General features: G+C 42.1%; 1 protein-coding gene across 1 annotated transcript; it reads right to left on the reverse strand.

Annotated features, from left to right (window-relative positions):
- Positions 1 to 680: 680 nt before the first annotated feature.
- Positions 681 to 19,836, reverse strand: tgm1l1 (transglutaminase 1 like 1). The gene is made up of 14 exons (XM_053883275.1): positions 19,693 to 19,836; positions 13,472 to 13,758; positions 13,220 to 13,411; positions 9,950 to 10,201; positions 7,090 to 7,208; positions 6,658 to 6,765; positions 6,408 to 6,585; positions 4,856 to 4,994; positions 3,567 to 3,759; positions 3,353 to 3,506; positions 2,826 to 3,110; positions 2,331 to 2,491; positions 2,056 to 2,192; positions 681 to 1,986 (listed from the first exon to the last, which is right to left on the reverse strand). Exons 2-14 carry the CDS (start codon positions 13,755 to 13,757, stop codon positions 1,842 to 1,844), a joined length of 2,349 nt encoding a protein of 782 aa, XP_053739250.1. The 5' UTR covers position 13,758; positions 19,693 to 19,836; the 3' UTR covers positions 681 to 1,841.
- Between the last annotated feature and the right edge of the window lie 1,875 nt (positions 19,837 to 21,711).

A 21,711-nucleotide genomic window follows, 5' to 3' on the forward strand; every position in this document is an offset into this window, starting at 1 on the left:
TGTTTTTCTTTTTTTTTTCAGCCCTATTTGAGGTGGTTTATAATACACTACAAAAAAATAGAAAAATAGAAACGTGACCCATTTTGTACTCCCACTTTTCCCACACATGCTTTGGTACCAATTTGATTAAAAAAAATCCTCTTTTTATTTATTTATTTTTAATGTAAATTATTTAGAAACACGTAATATTACACTCAGTCCGTTGGCAACCATCAGTATCTTTCATCAAACAGTCACTTCATTACTATCTAATGTCATGACATGTATTTGTAGACTTGTAGACTCATATATTGTTTTTCTTGACTCATACATGGAAGTATTTGGACAAACGCATCTCACGTTGAAGCATTTGATTCATGCATAGAAGTTCTTGGCTCATGCCCTGAACTACTTGACTCCAGTGCAGGAGAACAATTCATCGATTGAGGATATAAAAAAAAAAAGAATGTTGAGTTTGTTCCCAAACCTGTGGCTGCACCTCTCCATGTTTAATGATTCATGAGGGGTCTGCATGTTATGAAACCACCAGCATCAGCTAGGGTGGAGCTGGTGTGTGATTATTACCAGTGATCCCTCATGAAAGGAGCACGAGAGCGGAAATGAAATGTATAAACTGTAACCACCTCACGTCTCTCGCCAGCCTGACTGAGGCATGAATGAAGAAAACCAAGTCAGCGACTTGAAGTGCTCAGTTTTATTTTCAAGAGGATATAAAACATTACTGTCAGATAAATAATAATCTTATTAGAATCCTTCACATTGAACACTGAGGGTTAACCATACAACGATGGCTGAGTGGTCACCAAAAATGGACAGTACTATACTTCAGTGTTGCACACACAACACACACGCAACAGATACACACTTGCAGGTTTAAGAGACCGGACAGGACATTGACGCTTCACTTGGACCATGAGCAGTTCTTATAAACCTTTGAAATGAACAAACATCTTTAGCTATATGTTGGACTTTTCCCTTTGAATGTTCACAGTACTATTATTTCTTGTCAACCTTGGTATCTTCACTACAGCATATCAAAATAGATATTGACGTGAGTGATAGATCTTTAAACTGAACATAACTAATATATGTTTTGTTTTTTAGTATTTTTTTCATGGTATTCAAATTTTCATACATAAAAATTATTTTCATGAATTCACTACCACTGTTCAGTGCCGTATTACTCTCTATTTTACTAACAATATTTGAAAAAAAAAAAAAAAAGTTTGGTGAAATACTGCGTTTTTATTTGAATTGATATTTTAACATTTATCTTGTCTTATTGCTCACTAATACTTCATTATATTTTAATATACTTTAACGTTGAAATAAATACTTGGTTTGTTATGAAATGTTACATTTAAATTGTTCAGTTTTACTCAATTGTTTCTACACGATGATGTACAAATTATTCTGATATATTAACTCAAATGTATTCTTTGAGGTGTTTAACTGTTATTATATGCATAGTATTTTTTTTACTTTGAAGTTTAAAAAAAAAAATTTCTAAATTCTGTTTTTCCCACAGAATAACACCTAGATATTGATAGATACTGTTTATTTCATGAGATCTTTTAATAAACACTGGTATTACTAGTGCCTGAATGCAACTGTGACATTACATTATAATACTACTGGCCAATAATAGTTATGTGTATGAATATGACCATGATGACTTGGCCCTGTCTGTGTCTTCAAATACTCTGAAACTTCATTTGCAAATCTGCACCACATAAAAAAGACCAGAAAATACTGCTAACCTGTCACTAAGTCTGTCATACATTTGATGGATGTTGTCCACTAGAATACTGTTGTTTCGCTTCAAGAACTCCTCCAGCATCCTACTTTTCCAAAACGATAATATCAGCTACACCGTGCACTTGAGTCAGCTGTCGACAGTCCAGAGAGGCCACCAGCTTGCGGGGTCCCGGCTGGCTGGGGATGAAGTGCTCCGTCAGCGTCACGGTGGCGAGACCGCCGACATCTCTGTGAGGGGGATATTTCAGTTGAAATGTGGGAGGAAAATAAAGAGAGAAAGTCGTGCCTTGTTCTTACCCAACAACCACCTCGTGGCCTTTCTGCAGCCCGAGACCCTCCACCCTGAACACCACTTCTTTCAAGGTCCTTGGAAGCGGGTTGGTGAAGGTGATCTTCGCTGCCATTTCCTTTCCAACCACAGCGTCCCCTAGTGGCTGTTGAAAGAAATGCTTGTCACTAAGGCAGCTGGAATTTTTATATGTTTATATGTGTGGTGATGATAGTGTCCACCAGAGGGCTGCAGAAAGTAACATTATTTCAGACGAATGCATCAGCAAGGCGACCAAACTCACCGTGACGTTTAAATCTGGAGTGCGTAGCCTGAAGGTTGTCTGGTTGGCCAGCACCTGCTGGGTCTCATTAACCCTCCCGGAGAGCGTCAGCATCAAAGCTGCCTGGTCCACCAGCTGGTTCTGGTACTGCTGGTACGGCAGCACCCACTCAATGGTCTTCTCTGTGTGGACATGAATTATTGGGTCAGAAAGTGGCAAGGCTTAAAACAAGAAGTAACACTGACGATGGTGTCCAGTTAGGCACAAAAGTCAACAATGTGTGGCGCCTTTGGAGTGAGAATGTGACATAGAGTATATACAGATCTGTCTGCAAGTACTGTGCTGGTATCGCTGATGTGCGGGTGCAAGGATTTCAACAAACATGAAGGTAAATTGGGTGTAAAACACATTTGAAGTCACAGAGGAATTTACTCCTCAGCCCATTGTGTGTGCCCATTGTTCCTTCAAAAGGTAACAAATAGCTGTACGAGCACTAACTCCGGCACCAGAATCTACCTTCATTGGGCAACAGCTCCACGGGCAGCTGCTCCTTCTTGATGGTGCCCTTCAGCACGCCAGTGTAGTACATGACCGCCGCCTGGCTGTGCAGCATGGTCCGACGTGGTTGTGAGCTCAGATTTTTCACCAGGATGTTCAACTTGGCATCAGCTCCCATCCTGGGCCCCTCCCCTTCCATCTTCACCTCCACGCTCACGTCCTCAGCCATGGGAGCGGAGTAGACGTCTGGCTTGCTGCCATAGCGACTGGCGGTCTCCACTGCGATGCGTTCCTCCTCAGAACCTGAAGGGAAGAGGGGTATGATAAATGGGAACGATCTGGTTTGGGAGAAGGCAAATACCGGAACAAGGCAGTGAAAGGGTCAGATGGAGTGGAATAGTTTTGTTGCCACGTCTTTAGATACATTTATCTCTGACAGGGGAAGGTCTTGTTGACAGATGTTCAGTTACTTCATAACTCCTAAACACCAACCCAGTTCAACTGTGAAGTGGACTTCCCACATGCCATGGATATCAGGGTCCTACCTTCTTGATGTTTGTACAGATGTGTGATGTCGGCTCGCTCATCCGATCCCACTGCTTTTGTGCTGATACAGTGACCCACCGCCTTCTTCTCACTGTAGATCTGGCTGAAGGTCCCATCAACGTTTCTCTGCCAGTAGATCTTATCACTGTTGACCTAAAGCAAGACCCAAGTTAGATGAATAAATGATGTATACATGGGGAACAAAAGCCTCACCTCAGCGAACACAAAGGGAGTGTCATGTTTGAGGTAGACCTGGCCCAGGCGGATGGCATTCACTGAGGCTGGACCACAGCGGAACGTGCCCTGGCTGGTCTCCTGGGGGGTAGAATCCACAGCCTGCCAGCCGCCGTGACCAGGGGGCAGGTCGGGTCTGGCCATCCAGCAGTCGTTCCAAACGTGGAAGTTCCTGCGTGAGAGTTTACAGAGACACCGCTAAGCTGCTCAGCACTTTGCAGAAATGCTTCACGCAACCAAAGTAATAGAAGATTTATGACCCCCAGGCTCGAAAGCACTTATGATTATACCTCCAGCTCTGCAACAGGTTGTCAAATAAATAGTAGCAACGCATTATGTCAGCACCGTTTCTGAAAGCTGTGTTTTCTAAAGCCTTGTTTTCTAATTTTTTAACAGCAGCAGATACACTTGAATGAGGGTCTTCCAGGTGGACACTTGAGGACACCCTATTTTTTCTCCACTGTTTCCCACATTGCAGTACTTGTCCTTGCAGTTGCTTCACCAACATAATGTTCTTTGGCCAGTCAAATCTCTTCATTGGTCAAACTTCATTGTGTATGAGAGCACTGCTTTCTCACCCTCCCCGAGAAAGAGAGTGAAGGCAAGCTTTAATCTATATTGTCAGGCAAATTACATTTTAACATTAGAGAGACTCATTTGCTGCTCAGACTGTGCCTTATTCTTTTCAAAGAAATTATTAAAATGTGGTCCATGCCTCATTAAATCTTTCCCCTCCAGCCTTAAGTCAAAAAATATGCAACAAATGTTGCAATGTTCCACCGAATTTGCACCTCAAAATGCAGCGTTTAAATCGCTGTGAAAGTCATGGGGGTGCGTGAAAATTTCATGAAAATCTATTCACAGCTTTTTGCTGTCATGCTGTTGAGAAACAAACACATCAATTCTGGCAAAAAGAGAAACTCTGCTTGGCAGCGGTAACTACTGTAATATTGGTGGCGAATGTATCCTTTAAAATGATGAGTAGGTGAAAACTCTTTGGATATTCTGAGCCTTTTTCTCGCTCAAGTTTGTGAAAAATTCAGATTTGCTGCAAATTTCAAAAGACTCAAAACACTCTAAACACTGTCTCTGTTTCCAAAGTGACCTTGTGAATGGAAATGCTGTCATGTTGTTCCAAGTTGCAGATAGGCATCAGCAGAATAATGTGATTTAACAGTAAGTGAAGCAGCCTGACGTCTCTTGATGGTCCACGTGAGAACACTGTGGTGTACTTATTCAGCAGGAATAACCTTCTCCCGCAGCCTTACCAGACTGAGTCACTGTTGAGGTAGTCGATGGGATCCATGCTCTCGTCCAGGTAGACGTCAGTGGTGAGGGAGACGTCGGTGTCATGAGCGGACTGGAAGTTGGTCACGCTGCGAGCTGGGATTCCGAGGCAACGGAGAACTGGGAAGTGAAAGTCGACCAGTAAATACATGCTTTGCAGAAGAGAGGGATTATTAGATAAAGGTAAAATGGGCTCAACACGGATGGAATTATGGAGGGCTCTGTGTGCAGCAGTGTGGTTGTCCTGGAATCTAACCACAAGGTCACACGCTTCTACCTCTTGGACAACAAAAAAAGTATAAATCTACAAGGATTTTATCAACTAATCTTGTGAATAATAATAATATTTCCATGCCCATCTACAGCAGGGGTGGTCAAAACACTCAAGACAAAAAAGCAGAACACCATACAGAATTAGAAGAGAGGGAGGAGAAATGCAACTTTTTAAAGACAATTCTACTTTGAATTGAGGTTAAAAAGTAAATAATCGGCCGGCAAAATCTTGTTTGGGCTGGGTCAAGCGCTGGCAGCGTGGGGGTCTTGTTTTTTGCATGAAAAGTATCTGTGTTGGTCTTCTTCTTTTCCTTTCAGCTTCTCCCTTCAGGGGTGGCCACAGCGGATCATCCTCCTCCATCTCACCCTGTCCTCTGCTTCCTCTTCTCTCAAACCTACAAACCTCATGTCCTCCTTCACCACCTCCATCAACCTCCTCTTTGGCCTTCCTCTCCACCTTCTGCCTGGCAGTTCCAACCTCAACATCTTCCTACCAATGTACTGGCTCTCTCTCCTCTGTACATGTCCAAACCATCTCCATCTGTGTTGGTAATTCCACTTAATGTCAATGTGAGCCTCTTGAAGATCTATAGAACAGGCTCCTAAAAGGTCATATAATAAATACCTGCCGTGGTCTTGAGGCATCCCATCTTGCACTGTGCAAGACTGAATGAGCTCACTAGACCTCTGTTTTTTTATCCTTCTGTACAGATGTCATCTGTTTGAAAGCTAAAATCAATTGTGGTAAAAATGACTTGGTGGTTTTGTACTGTAGTAAAGGTGCTTCCAACGTAAAGCCCAAATGCCATCCACTGGAATTTGCTGAAATCGTGTTTTCTAAAATCTCACTTTGGACAAGGAGGCAGCAAAGCTCCATCCTAAGGGCCACAAATGGACTTTGACACCCCTGCTCTACGTTGTTTTACCAACAACACACTTCATAAAATACATTTTTATTGTCAGTGGTGACAATATATTGGATCTTTTTAAAGCCTGTTGTGATAGTGAGCGTCACACTGTTGGTGTTTCTTTTCATATAACGGGACTTGTCTCTTGGCTCTCGTATTTGAGCTTGTTCAACAAGTGACTCCCTCAGGGAGCAGTGAATGAAAGCAGCACATGCGTCTCTATACAAGGCTCAAGCATCTGGTATGGTAGGAATGAGACGCGGCAGTATTCAGAAAGTGTGTGAGCAGGAGAGGGTCATGTGATCGCTGCTCACACGCATGACTGATTTTCAAGCTCACAGTCTGCTCCCACCTGTTGTCGTGACCCCAGAGAAGACCCAGCACTGTCCGTAACACACGGGCGTTCCGTTGGACGAGTGGTATTTCTTCAGGATCTCCACACTGCTGCTCCACGCAGATGGAGAGACGCCGTCCGCGTAATTCCCAGACCAGTTCCCCACCAGGACTCCAAGGTCATCCTGGGCGTTGATCTGAAAAAAAAGGAGTACATGTTTTAGGCAGTCCGGGTGGTGGTACGGGAAAGACAAGAGGCTTTTTCTCACCATTGCAGAAATGACCCTGACTACATTGACCGGATCCCATCGACCTGAAGGAGGCATGTCACTCTTCTCCAGGATGAACAAACAAGCTTCAAGAATTCCTTCGTGGAACTAGAAAGAAGCAAAGTTTTATGGGGAAAACAGAATAGTTTATTATTATTTGACAGAAAAAACATAGTTCAACACAAGATATCAGGGATCAAGAGATGCAACTCTTGTATTTCACATATTTTAAGACAAGAAAATAGACCGATTTAACAAAGCTAAAAATAATCCACCTGTCATTCAAACTAAAACAAACACCTTGTAGGTGATGAATGTAATCTTCTGATGGATGTCTAATCCTTAATCCGATAAAATATGAATCGATAAATAGTCAATGAATTATTTGACCTAGAGAGAGGTGTGAATCGAAAGGATGGATAGATACAGTACCTGTCCAAAGTTCCATGTCCTAGCGCCGATCTGCTTCTCAGTTCCATAGTAAATTCTGCCGGTGTCATTGAGCACGTATTCCTTTCTTTCTTCATCGTCGTCCAGGAACACGGAGTCATCTGCGAAGACATGATACATCTTCTTTCAGCCTCCACTACTGTTGGTCCCACAAAAAAAAAACAAGTAGTGCAACATAGCAAACACATTTTTACTGTCACTACTGTTGTTGACTTTACTGTTCAGTGTTATGTATTAAATAGTGACAGGCAGTTGAGGTATCGTGAAACAGTACTGCAGGGTTGATGAAACAGTGTCCTATTTTTCAGAGGCCACTAGATGGCGCTCTTGGTTTAGAAATGATGTGAGGTGTCATTAAATTAGTAGTTCAAGTAGTGACATTTTACAGCAGACACTGTTTCACGAAACCTCATCAAAAAGGGCCAGGGTGGTGCAGGTTGTTGTATGTGTGTCGAGGCAATCTGATCTGATGCTGATTTAACTCTTTAATACTACAAAAGAAAAGGCATAAAACACTGTCTACAATGACCTCAACGTTTGTGTTGTTTCTGTATGTATCAGGCAACAGTGCTAGAATAGACCAGAGTCTTGTGAGCCCAAACACCTATGAATGTCAGGCATATTCTGCTGGGGTTTTTTTCCCTTTCCCCTTCTCAGTGAGGATGTTGTGAGCCTTGACGCCTGTGTGTGACCCTGAATCCATGGTCTATCCACCTCGCCAGTGACGTCCGCTCTCAGGAATGTGATTTCTTTTCACCCAAAATGTGGAAGGACGCCCCAAGGACAGGAAACGACTAAGAAACACAATGACTGCATGGACTCAGCAGTGCATTCATGGATCGCGAGTCTGTTGTGCCCCACAAGAGTCGGAGGTCAACTCCTACAAGTGTCTGCTCTGGTTGTTGTGAGTCTAAACTACCGGTTCGATAGCAAGATGGGATGCGGGATGAGAATAGAAATGGGAAGGAAGAGATAAAGGAAAGTCTCATTTGAGGGAGCGAGGGGAAGTTATGGCTCGGACAGATATTAAAGAGAAAGGAATAGACAGGGAGGGGTCTGGAGGGGGGTAGTGGTGATGGGCGAGGCTCAGAGAGTGAGGAAATAGAGTAAAACCAGGGGAGAGGACCACTAGCTGGAAGCGGTGCGAGGACTTTACACTGCCTGGGGTGATTTATAGAGCATTTGGAAGGATTTCGGTTTATGAGCATGAAGCAGAGATCAGGAGGGGCCGAGGGTCTGGCTTCAGGCCAAAAAGCAGAACACTGCCAAAAGCTGCAACCCCGTGATGAAAAACAGAGCAGCGACTTTTCATTGGACTGCTGCTTTATTTGTTCACAAACTTGATTCTTCTTTTTTTTTATGTGATCAAATAGCCCTGGAGAATATCGGAGGAAAACAGCAGAGACGAGTTAACAGCTATTGTGATGGAAAATGAAAACAAAGTCCCTGCACAGAAAACAACTCCTTCACTGCACCAACAATTTTTGAATCGTCTCGGGAAAGGTTTTAGCAACAAGTAAATAACTCAACAGAAATAACATTCCTCTTTAGGAGGTGATCCATGCACAGCTCCTCAAAAAACACACCAATATTTAGACAGAGTGTGTTTTATTTGTATGAATTCTTGCTTAAAAAATGGCCACTAGTTATTTTCCATTGTATAAAACGGTTATTCAACCCTTACTAAAAACAAAAATATAAAATATCTCCCTAGAAACTGCTTGCGAAGTGCAATGTCTCAATAATATATGAAAATAAATTGTGAGCACTGTCACCCATTTAAGACCAAATGTTGGTCAAATAACATCTTAAAATCCCTTTATACATGGAGCTGTGCTTTAATATATGTTGCTACATGGATCAAAATTGAATCCTTAGAGTTGTGTTGTAGGTGTCGAGACTTAAATGCGTGTAGTGAGTAATGTGGCAGCTAATTTTGTGAGGCATGCACCAAGATGTGGCGATGATGTAGCAGACATTTCAAACATCACAACCAGCCATACCGCTTACACCACCCAATGAAACAGGATTTCAAAGTTTTGAACCAGTAATACACAGCATTCGCAATTTCTCTGGTTGCAAACAGAGCACATTTGTATCAAGATGGACGTCACTATCTTGTTTTCCAAAGTTGAACTGGAAAACGCAGTCTGTGGCGTCGTCCCTAGGTCCAACTGGCTAAAATGCAGTCTAATAATCATGCAGTTTCTAGATTTAAACCAAAATTTTAACGTTTGTAGACGTTGAAAGTTATTTGCAAATAAATGTGTTAATGTTCTTTTTTTTTTTTTAAGTGTCCTTTTTACCCTGCTGAACTGAATTTTGGAGCGTAGTTCCGCCCCAAATAAATAGATATATCATCTGCAAACAAAATAATCATCAATGAACTGTTAATGCAGTGCTAAAAAAAGTTTTTTTTATGCTCAACAAAATCATCCAAAAGCCGAATTAATAAACATCATAAGTCCCTAGAGATTGGACTGTAAAGAACAGTAATTCTTGCTCGTAAAATCTAAACAAAGGGCATTTCTCTACCTAACTTCTAATTTTATTTTCATCCAGGAGAACAAATGCTTTGTTTTATGAAGCTTCCCACAATTGAGATGGTAATAATACTCGAAGAAAAATGTGAATTCAGGTTGGAAAATAGACAAAAAATACGGTTAAATAGACTTTCCATTGTTTCTTTTTGCTGCCAACGTTCTAGTATAGTACTTTACCTTTTATTTCACAACCATTATATGTGTCCTAGAGGTAGTGCAAGCATCTATCTAAAGACCAAAAATCGCCAACGCAGCTTGTTGATCCTGAGATGTCCACTGGACATGTGTGGATGTCTTACCTTCACACCAGGGGTTGAAGAGCATGACAACGTTCTTGTTGGGGTTAAAGGTGTTGGGGTGGTCACCCTTCAGAGTGCTGGTAGTGACCGTGAGCCCATACAGTCCCACGACAGCGTTGACCGGTGAGTTGACCGAGAGCTTGATCTTGTTGCCGTCCTGCTCCACGATTTTGGCTTCCCAACGTTCGTCCTCCAACTGGTCCACCAGAGGGATGATGACATGGGTGCCCTTGGACACCAGTGGCAGGGGTCCTAAGACAACAAGAAGAGAAACATTCAGAGTGTATTGGGCGAGCCGACGACCCTTTCAAAACAGTTACGAGGCGCACTTGACTTGACGTTATCTTATCCGGTGGGACAGTTGAAAAGAGTTACAGTAATCTTCTAATGATCCTCAGGAATGTGCAGACATGTATCGTGGTGATGCCAGATGACATACCAAACTTAATCGCACAAAATTTCAAACACACAACGTAGGTCTCTTGTCACTCCTTTAACAGTAGAAACAGACGGTGACTTGTCTCTTTGTTGCTCTGTTGGTTTGGGTGAGGGAAATGTCTGAATTCTATCCATAAAGGTGGACCAAGAATACATGTATTTTCAACACTGACAAATGATAGCACTAAAACGTAAAGGAGGAGGGAGACACCATGATTTCCAGCTGGTGCACATGTGCATTCCAGGGATCTCCTTCAGGAGCTTTGTGGAGATGCTTCGAGAGAACGCAGATTTACTGTGAGATTCAGCCGAACTGCTTTGGTATTCAGGTGAAAGAGAATCATCATCTGAAGCAAGGAAAAAAAAATTTTTTTTTCATGGATTTGTTTTCGTTTATCAGCATTTCACATGCACATTTCAACTGTTAACTACTATCACTCAAATTTCATGATTTGGAATGGGACCTGGACATGTTCCGATTCTACAACATGTTCAACATCTACAACATCTGTCCCTCCTTCTGAATGGGTCTCCACCCTGCATGTCATCTACACCTCCACCCAGTGCTGTTTTTTTACACAAAAAAAAAAAAAAAACTTTGGCTTTCAACCAAGATTTTTTTAAACTTGGGAAGTCCCCTTTTTTCTTAAGAATTTTACATGCAGCATGACGCAGCTGCAAGTGCAGAGGGCGTTGTTAGTGTCGAGGGCCCCCCCTAACTCTCTGGAACAATACTTCCTTCAGCATTTTTGTGTTTCCACTCCACTACTGCAACAATAGAGCAAGCGAGACATTGGTCTCATCATGCAACTATCTCGCACATGTGCACACAACACAGCCAATGATGAACACCACATTTTCACAAAGCTTCTCCGCCCAGAAGTGGGGTGCAGAAATGGAAACCCAGAACATGACCAACACATTGTTCTTGTCCCATCATTGAGTTGAGTGAAAAACAAGGAAGGTGTCTCCATCATTGTTGACCGTGGAAGGATCAATATTAAATGGTAACTGCTGTAGTCTGGAACTGATTAATGATGGAATGTTCATCATTCCCACTGTAGGTTACTCAATCGCATACCAAGACTATTTTTCTCCACTGGGAGTGTGGTTTCTCTGTTCAAACACACGAGGAAAGTGTTCCCTCCTACACACTCACTGCACAGACAGCCAAGATGGGTGACTACTTTTCATCATCTGGAACTATCTGGAGCAAAAAGTCAACCAGTGTGAGTGAAATGACAAGAGAACACTGAGGATGAATGGACCAATAAGAAGCAATAAGGAGATCCACCTGAAAATATATACTTCCTTTCTTGGAGCAGAAACTGTAAACAAATTCATTTTAGAAGGATTTAAAAAAGGACAAATGAATTGTACACAAAAAAAGACAGTTGACACACAGCTGTAGAATATTATTGCCATTATTCACAAATCATATATGTTAAAGTGTGAAAGATTAGATTTGTTTAGATTTTCATTCTCTGAATTTTGACCCAAGTTTTCCATACATTTTTTTTTCAGAGAAGACTAGATGGCACCACTAGTTTAGTGGGCTCCGAAAATAAGGAAACTGTTTCATGAAGCCTCATCAGCCCATCACTACATTTGATTGAATGTGGAAAAAAATGTATAAGAGGAACAATACTTAAATTGTATAAAACACTACGAAGTCAAGATTCCCAGTCTATTGAAAGAACAGGTTAACATTATGTACATTTTACATTTTACTAGAATCATTAGACCAATAAAATAACCTGGTAAAAGGAAGTGTGTGTTTATTATCGTGATGTACTGGTTAGAAAACTTCTCCTCCATGATTTTATTTCAACCTCACAGTCAAGTGACACATTTTGCCTCCCTGCAGATTTTGGCTGCGTGTTGCCAAATCCTGTCTTGGGTCCTGTCATTGTTGTCCTAGGAGCTGCTTCCTTTCCCGACTCCAGCTCTTGTCGAAAAGAAAATACGACAAACCTTCAGATTAAATGTTATACTTCTCAGAAAAAACCTAACCATCGAGCAGAGACATCTATCTCTGACTCATGTTTTGAATTTCTCAGACAATCCTGTGAGTTCACTCCCTCGGCCTGCTGTGGTGATGTAAGAGATGATTATTCCTGTGTGTGTGCAGTGGTGGATCGCTGCCGTACGAGGCCTGGAAATACCAGAGGGAGGTGTCCGGTGTCCTGCGGTCTGGACACTGTTAAGGCTGTGGATAGCATCCAAAACTTGTGTGCCTTCCTTCACTTGAAACATGTAGTTGTCAGCAACAGCTCCCTTGCTGTTTCTGGACTCACTTAATGGTTAGGATTTTTCTTTTTAAGAAGGTAAAAATCTTGAAAATTTTGAAGCTTGACAAAAGATTGTAAAATAAGAAGTGAATGTCATGCAACAGTGAGGTGATTCATACACAAAATGATGATAAAATACAATGGTTTTGCAACATGTATACCTAAATTAACAAAGAAAATACAGTTGTAGCTCGCTTTGTTTGCCGCTTTGGATGCTATTTTTTGGCTGAAAATATGTAAAGCATTCTGGGTATTCCTCAATCCTAAAGTAGGTGCAAATCTCAAAATTGAAAAGATACTTTCCTCAATCTTGCTCACATTTTTGAGGTAGAGGATTAAGGACGTTATTGGAATTCACTCTTAGACGCATTGCTGGTGGTTTACTTGAAGTAAGTCACAATCGCAGAATGTATTGATGCAAAAACTATGACTTTTAGGAAACGTTACCATGGGTTTGTAGTACAGGTCTACAGCAAAGACTTGTTGAACTTGGTGTCTGCAGTATGTGGTGAATGGCGTCACCGCACTAGTTAGCACGTACCTGTTTTCAGGTCTATATGCATCTTATGGTTCTCAGCATTGAAGGGTCTGTTGAGCTCCATCTCCATCTGGAACGTCTGCCCTCGGCGGATTATCAGCTCATTCCCATGGTACAAGTCAGTGTGGTGCTCCTGTCTGTTCTGGCCTGCCTTGTCACTCAACAGGTCCACAGAACACACAGACAGCTTCAGCTCTGTGGAAGGAGTTAAGTGAATGAGGACTCACTGTTCCCATGTGGCCTTATGATAATCACCTTCCATTTCTTTTGAATCTCCATTTTCAAGTTTTGGCTTGCTGGGCTCCACCACCGGCACTGGAGGTTTTACCAACTCCACCTTGTCTGTGACGTCGACGGACATGGTGGCCTGGCGCTTGCAGCAGCACGGGCACATCTTCCTGAACCAGCGACGACATGCCCCCTCTTCCTGCTTCTTCTCTCCATCCTTGTGGATGGAGACCTCCACCCTGGTGGGAGGAGCTGCGCCAGGATATCGACCAACCTCTGACGCACCTCGTACTGACAACCTCTCGCCTGGCATTCTGCAAAAAAAAAAAAATCACAACAAATGAATGAACAAAATCAGTTATTAGAAAAGGGTAGGATTACAATTTGGTTTGTGTGTACTAAAAAGAAATATTTTTAGCTTCCAAAGGGGTAAAATAGGACAAATTTCTTCTGGCTAAATGAATCACAGCCTTCATTTTTTAAACATGACAATCAATGGTAATTCGCCGTCTCGGTTTCCCACAAACGTCTTTGTAAACAGACTTTAGATTCTCGTTCCCACGTTGCCATCGTCCTCTATAATTTTCCCACACAAGGGTATTTAGCATGGTTGCACTCCCTGTGATATCAAGCACACCCCGACCTGCAGCTGGAATCCCTCCTCCAGCAGCTGCTGGGGCGTAAAAAGCTCTGCCAGTCCGATTGTTAATGCACCCCGTGTGTGAGCTCCACTTATTTGCACATTTATCATCGTGTTCCTCCCACACCCATGAACAAATGACCACAGTGGAATAGGACCATTTGTCACGTGGAAGATAAGGCATGGCTTCCTTTCCCCCCCGAAAGCTTTGGCTCACCAGATCTAGAACGTTTACAGCAAACGACAACATTTCAAAAAAGCAAAAAGGGGTCTAGAAAACAAACTCAAGGAGTCTTTCACATCTCTGCAAGTAGAGCTGATTGTATCTTGTAAAAACAGTTATGAGCGGCAGGAAAAGCCCACAATCACCAGGGAATGCATTATTCTAAAACAAACACACTCCAGATTTGTTTGATTTGGGCTCATATTGCGACACTAAAGTCGCTTTTACCCTGTCAGGCATTGCTCAAGGCCAGTGGAGGACTGAGGTCCACAGGAACACTAAACGCCACAGCACTGCTGTCAACCTTTCAAAAGATCAGGTGTGAAATCAGCTTCATGAAAAGAAAGGTTTGTTCCCACCTCAGTCACTAACATCAGTGTGTCTCTCATGAACAACATGTGACCAGCTCAGGGTGAAGTCACTCAGTTAATCCAGAGATATCCAAACAAACCAAGACAGAAAAACCCCTTCTAGAAAGGGGCATCTTTCATGGCGCCAACCAGGATGGTGTGGGTGTGGACTTGGCATGTAGACTCTATACACAAAGTCGGTTATCTGTGAGAACTTGAAATGGGTCTTAAGGTGGATGGGACTAACTATTTTCCAAGGTTTTTATCTGCAATCTGCTTCCCATGCAAATACTTTTATTATTGTTATTGTGACAGCAATAGAAGGTCTTCGATCAGTTGTGGGAACTGACTTTTTTAGTTACTTGGAAGAGAAAGTCTTGCACGATAAAAATTGGATTCTTTGGCAAACTTTTTAAAGAATTGCGCCATGGATTTTGTTCCAGCTGACACTGAATGAAAGAAAGGAGTCAAGACAGATCGCCAGTCAATCGCCGAGCAACATGGAGAAGAGCAAGAACCATTCACATTGAGCTTTGTTTTGGTGTTTGCTAGCATCACGGAGGGGGAATCTACGCTAGCTCAGATAACATGCAGACCTGCCACCCAGACAGCGCTCGAATGAGCAGTCAAATCAATCCCACAACTTTATTGACGTCTGTGATCAACGTTGTTTTTCCTGTTGCTAAAGAAGAGGCTTGACAGCAAGCATTTTCCTGCACCCATCAAACGCATCCGTGTCAGTGTAACATCTTTTTGATTTGATGATGGTGCTTTAAACAAGCTGCAGAGCCTAGTAGTTTCATCTTTTCAACATTTTTACACTTTTATCTATGCTGTCAACAACGTTTGATTTTTTTTATGTGTCAGTATTAAGCAGTTCCCATCGATAAAACAACCTTTTGAGGGACAAGTAGAAGGTATCGGATCAGTATCAACCCATCCTCAAGGCTGCAGTATCAGTACAGTATTGGATGTGAAACACTGAGCAATAACTGGGTCTGCACTGGGTCTGAACCCCAAGTTGAAGATGACAAACGATACAATGTGATTCACACCTCTTCCTCATCTGTCCTTCCTCCTTCAACTCCTCACTATGGTATTCAGGCTTGCTACCTCAAGTGTTACAACCAGAGCACTTTGTTTTGGGGCACTTCTCTGCTTTTGCAGAGACTTCCTTTTTCATGTAGCGTCTCAGCGACTCCTTCCTTGTGGTGTCTTTTTAAAGGACATTTAAAGCCACAACACCCTGGAGAAGTGAGGTATATAGGTCCATCAACAGGTGGACAGCTTCGGAAATGAACCACTGGGTCACAATATTGTTGTTGTACGAGGCCACCAACAAAGTTCGACCTGCCCATGGTCAACAAAAATTTGGGTTTTTGAGGACAGCTGGCTATGTAGATAAGGTCTGTGGTCACTGGCACAGCTGGCGGCCTTAGAGATAGCTGTTAGCAACTCATCGTCAAATTCACAAAAAATAAAATGAAGTGTTTAACTTGAATTTTTTTGCGTGTTCAATCATACTTTTGTTTCACAACCAGTCCAAAAACCAATGACCCGAATCAGGCCCCACTACACGCATCATCCATGTCCGAAAAATATCATCAAAATCTGTCCCTAACTTTGTAGCTAACATACAAAGAAACAAACAAACACTATCAAAAACATAACCTGTGCCAAGGCATTGGACATTAAGTCACATGTAGTTTGCAGAGCTGCAACTAGCTGTGCTAGTAGCTTAATGGCTATGTTGCTATTGGCGCTAAAGATCGACCAAAGAGGACAAAGGTTTGCTGCGAGCAGTATTGACGCAGGCTGTTTCCATTCTGTTTTATATTTCATGAGTTAGTTTTATCACACGTTTCAGACCAGGAAGAGAGAAATGAAATGCACCACTTGATATATCAAAAACAGTTTAGTTTAGTGTTTGACCTCCTGTCAGAGTTTATCTACAGAGATTTGAATTTGTTGTCTTAAGCCACTGAAGTGACAACAGCTTGTCATGAAGGGGTGATGGTGTATCCCCAAGTCAGAACCACTGCTATAGTAAGACCCCACAGAAATCCAATCCTAACCAAGTCTGAGCTATTAATAGACCTTCAGAGTTTGTCTGCCGCAAATGTCCTGAATTAATACAGTCAAACATTTTGTTTTTAAAAATATGAAGGTTTAAATATTAAGTCAGCTCCTTACTATTGATTCACAAACGTTGATCAATGGTTCACTCGTGCCTGACACTGTTTTTGGCATGTAAAAGCTGAGATTGTGCAGTTATGCAGCAAAGTTCAAAAGTCAGCTAACAGCTGAGAATGAGGTAGGAGGGTGGAGCAGCCATATTAAATCCATGTGTGTAAACCATCGGCCTGTGCAAAAACAACAAAATACCTGTTGAATGTCAACACTCCACCATTCAACTGTTAAACTTCATAAACCTTCTTAATCATTGTCGGGAAACAATAGCAGCAAGTTGGCTGGGTGTCTCAGAAAATGAACTCCACCCATGGACTCTCACTATTTTGGGGGAAAGGAAGTTGAAAGTGAGAACACACCCTACCTTCAAAAAAGGTGCTGTTATGACAAAACGTTTTGAAATGAAAGGCCAAGCTGACATCAATGTGGCGAGGTGTCATGAATGTTGTTGGGACTTGACTATAATAATAAAGTTACATGCTTGTTTATCTGTCGAACAAAAGTGTTGTATATTATTGTGTTGTTTTTTGTTATTATTAAAAAAAACAAAAACAGCAATTGTTACTGTTCAGTTTTAATTTGAAAGCATAAACTTAACTATTGAACAGTTGTTGTTATTGGGGTTTTTTTTATACAAACTTGAGAAACTCGAGAAAGAGAGGGCAAACCTTTTCCACACCTGGATCCAGATGGTGATCTGGATCACTCTCAAAACTGAACTCATATATCTTCTCCCATCACACGTATTTCCTGAATATTTAAATCAACTTTTCATGTTATTTTGAAGACAGACACAGCGATAAACAACGCAGTGAAAAGTGTAACCACCTTAGTGGAGGTGAAAAGTAAGTAAGTAATTGGTCGCACAACTCCTGCAATTTGACAATCCACGGTTCTTTGTAAGAATATTTAACGTTGGAAATGAGACAGAAAGCATGAATGACTCCCGCTAGTTAATGTTGCCATCAAATCCTTGGTGTAACATGAGATATCTCGCTGCGGCACCTTGGGTGGTCGTTAATTGGCTAATTATGAACAGCTCCAGTTTGCTTGCCACGGCAAGAACCCATTTCTTTTCATTTCATTTTGGGCTGCCTCGCATTTAAATGCGTTAATTGAAATGGCTTTTTAATGGAACCATCAACCAAGCTTGAAATGAAGTCTTCATGGGCCGTCCCGCTGCCTATCAACAGCCCCTGCCACTTGTTCCGTGACTCCGTCCTCCGCCCAGACAGTTTGTGTTGGCATGGCAGCTCGGGCTTCTGAGCCTGCTGCCGTCTGAGATAAGAGCCGGCAACTTTGCTTTGCTCTCCTCATCATGAAGGGCAAGACACAGGGCCAGTTTCAGAACTTCAAAATCAAAAAGAACGAGGGCATGTTGGGGTGACCTTCGAATCACAGCCCAACGTCCGTTCAACACAGAAGCAGCAAGCTCTGAGCTTCTGTAAACAAGGAGGTCGGCTGGGAGATATTTCAGAATCTGGCGATGGCAACGTGTTCCCACGCTGCTGATGCGGGCGTGCTGTTTTTGAGCTCCTCCTCTTCGTCCACGCGGCTTGTCTGGCGGGAGCAAGACGGAGGGGCAGTCACTTCCTTTCCTCTAGCCCATGCTCATTGACCTCCAGTCACTCTCTCAACCATCACTTTGCTTTATTTGACGTAAGATCATCTGTTCTTTGACCACATTACTAGCTTATGTTTCTGGACTCCCAGGGTGCCTCGTCTTCAGACCGAGGTGGTCAATGACTGTTAGCTGTGACTGTGTCAAGCTAAGAAAATCTAAACTATAGGTGCATTTTAGGAGGCGGAAGCACTTTCCAATGGCTCAACAAATACTAACATTGATATTCCATCCAGCTCCTTACCCACAGTGGGCCATGGCGGCAGCAGCAGGACTGCAAACTTTCCTCTCCTCAGAAACTTCAACCAACTCTTCTCGAGGAATACAGACACTTTCCCAGGTCAACCGAATGACATAGTCTCTCCTATGTATTAGGTCTGCGCCTGGGCCTCCTACCACAGGTGCACGGTACACCTAAGGAGGGGCCCTTAAAAGATGCCCAAGCCCCCTGATTCATTCATTGTTTACATTTTCCAATTCTAATTTAAGTATATATCAAGTGATTTATTTATTTATTTATTTAATTTATTTATTAGTAAGTATCTTGAAAAGGCTTATATTTGTCACAATTGACACAAAATTAGTTAAAAGTTGCTTAACACCAACATCTAAAACTCATATTTCCCATTGAGATAAATAAAAAACTTCATTCATATAGCACTTTTTGGAACACTGTTAACAATGTGCTTTAAAGACAGAACTGCAAAGAATATCTGCGCTTGCATGACCAAGAAAGTGGACTGCGCCTATAAAAGTGAGTTTTAAGGAGGAATTTAATGATTGAGGTACACATTGTGTTTTGGATTTCCTGACAGTCTGTTCCACTTCTTTTTGAAGTTAATAAATGAATTAATTTCATGAAAAAAAACTAAATTTTCCATCATATTCATTATAATTTGACAGATTTGATGCATGCCACAATTGAAATTGTCTTTATAACGCATTACAAATTACTGATGAAAAGAAACGCAATATCAGCATTAGAAAACATTGTGAATTATAAGATACCCGGTGTTTTAACTGTATTATGGACCTAAAAAGTTGCATCAATTTTCCATAAGATCACCCCACAATAAAACAACAACACTGACAATAAAAAAATAAAAGTTATTTTGACGGATAATAGATTTTCTCAGCGTAAATCTTGAGTAATTGATAAGATGAATAAAATTCCAAACAACATAGAAGCTCTTCGAAGAGTCAGTGCAGCGATCGAAAACTTACATTCTCAGTGTGTGGAGCAGCGGGGAGACTCTTCGTCACTAACTCTCCCTCGGAGCGCAATACAAAACTTTTGAAGAACTCTTCTCAGCTGGATCTGGATTCTCCTAGGAACGGAGAAGGTTCCGCTCGGTACTTAAAGCTCCCACACACCCCCTTCCCCAAATGGCAGGCCCACCCCCAGCCGACCTCGCCCACTCGACGCAAGACGCGCTGGAAAAAAGCGCACGGCGCGCGCACGACGGGACTCTTATGACCGAGCACGAGTCAGATCACAAAAAAGGTTCAAACTGTGGCTCGTCACTTGCAGGGCTTTCTTGCTTCCTTCCTTTCTCTGCTGGTGTGACATCATTCTTTCACTTCTCCATGTTCAAGGTGAAGAAAAGCCCCTCCTCGTGAATCAGACCGATGAAAAAGAACCCAAACTGAGAGGGTTTACAATAAAGGCCTCTGCACTTGTCAGTAAAAAGTCCCTCCATCGGTCACATGATGCAGCCACTGCTCACATCATTGGCCAGCGTGGGTTAAGTTCAACTCTAAAGCAGGAGATGAGTTGGAAACATGAATGAACATTTCATTTCAAACCATTGTTTATACTTCTGAAATGAATGACGATGACACCTAAATGTATTCTACTTGTTCTAGTATCAGCGTTTTTTTTTTGTTTTTTTGTTTTTTCCGCCTACAAACACGCTTCAGTCAGTCAGTCATGAATAGTAACATGCGCTGCTGTCGTAACTCTGGCTGTCAGACTTTCTGGGAAGCCTGAGTAGGTTTGTGGTTTGGCACAAGATCATTGAATGTTTGATCAGATGTGTGTGTCTGTCAGCGCTTCTGCATGTGAGGGTTTGTGCCTGTTCTCAACTGCGAAGCTTTTCTGTGGCTCGAGAAGAAAATAGTCATCTACTATATTTTAGCTTTCAGTTTTTAGATTTTAGTTGTATAGGTGCATTATTATCTTGACAAAGAATCATATTGTATTGTGACTTTTTAATGACTTTATCATTAATGTTTTATTTTCCGTTGTTTATTTTGAACTTATCTTTTGTTTATAATCCCTCGGTCTTAAATAGTCACTAGTGTTTTTAGTCTATTCTTATTTCTCCAAAGGGGTGCTCAGTTATGCATTTGTTATTTATTTTAAATCTAAATTAACATTAAAAATTTAAAAAACGCAGCACCCAATCCTACTTTTTCTGACTCAGTGTTGCCATAAAATCAGATGACTATAGAGAGATTGTGAGCCGGTGCGCACAGTTAGAACCAACAAATCCTCTGTGGTGTGCTCTGATAGTGTATTTACACATCTACCAGTAACTCCGACTTACTTGACATTATTTGATTATTACTAGTGACAGTTCAGTATCAACAATGGCAAAAGGACAGAAGGTCAACCTCCTAAAAATGTAACTAAATATTACAGGAAGTGGTTCCAATGTGAGGCTACTCTAAAGGTATGCAAAAAGAATGGACACAAAAGAAAACTCACTTTCATTTTGTTATACCTTACCAACTCTTCTGTTAAAGATCACTCCTATGTCGTCTCCTGTTCCACCCTGCCGATACACTCCTCTTCAGCGCCAACACTTCCACCATGCCTGCACTCTTCTCTTCACCTCCAACCGTTCTACCTTACCTGCCTTCTTCTCTTCACCTCCAACTGTTCCACCATGCCTGCACTCTTCTCTTCACCTCCAACCGTTCTACCCTACCTGCCTTCTTCTCTTCACCTCCAACTGTTCCACCATGCCTGCACTCTTCTCTTCACCTCCAACCGTTCTACCCTACCTGCCTTCTTCTCTTCACTTCCAACTGTTCCACCATGCCTGCACTCTTCTCTTCACCTCCAACCGTTCTACCCTACCTGCCTTCTTCTCTTCACCTCCAACTGTTCCACCATGCCTGCACTCTTCTCTTCACCTCCAACCGTTCTACCCTACCTGCCTTCTTCTCTTCACCTCCAACTGTTCCACCATGCCTGCACTCTTCTCTTCACCTCCAACCGTTCTACCCTACCTGCCT

The sequence above is a fragment of the Synchiropus splendidus genome, chromosome 13 (assembly GCF_027744825.2).
Source record: "Synchiropus splendidus isolate RoL2022-P1 chromosome 13, RoL_Sspl_1.0, whole genome shotgun sequence".
Classification (NCBI taxonomy): Eukaryota; Metazoa; Chordata; class Actinopteri; order Syngnathiformes; family Callionymidae; genus Synchiropus; species Synchiropus splendidus.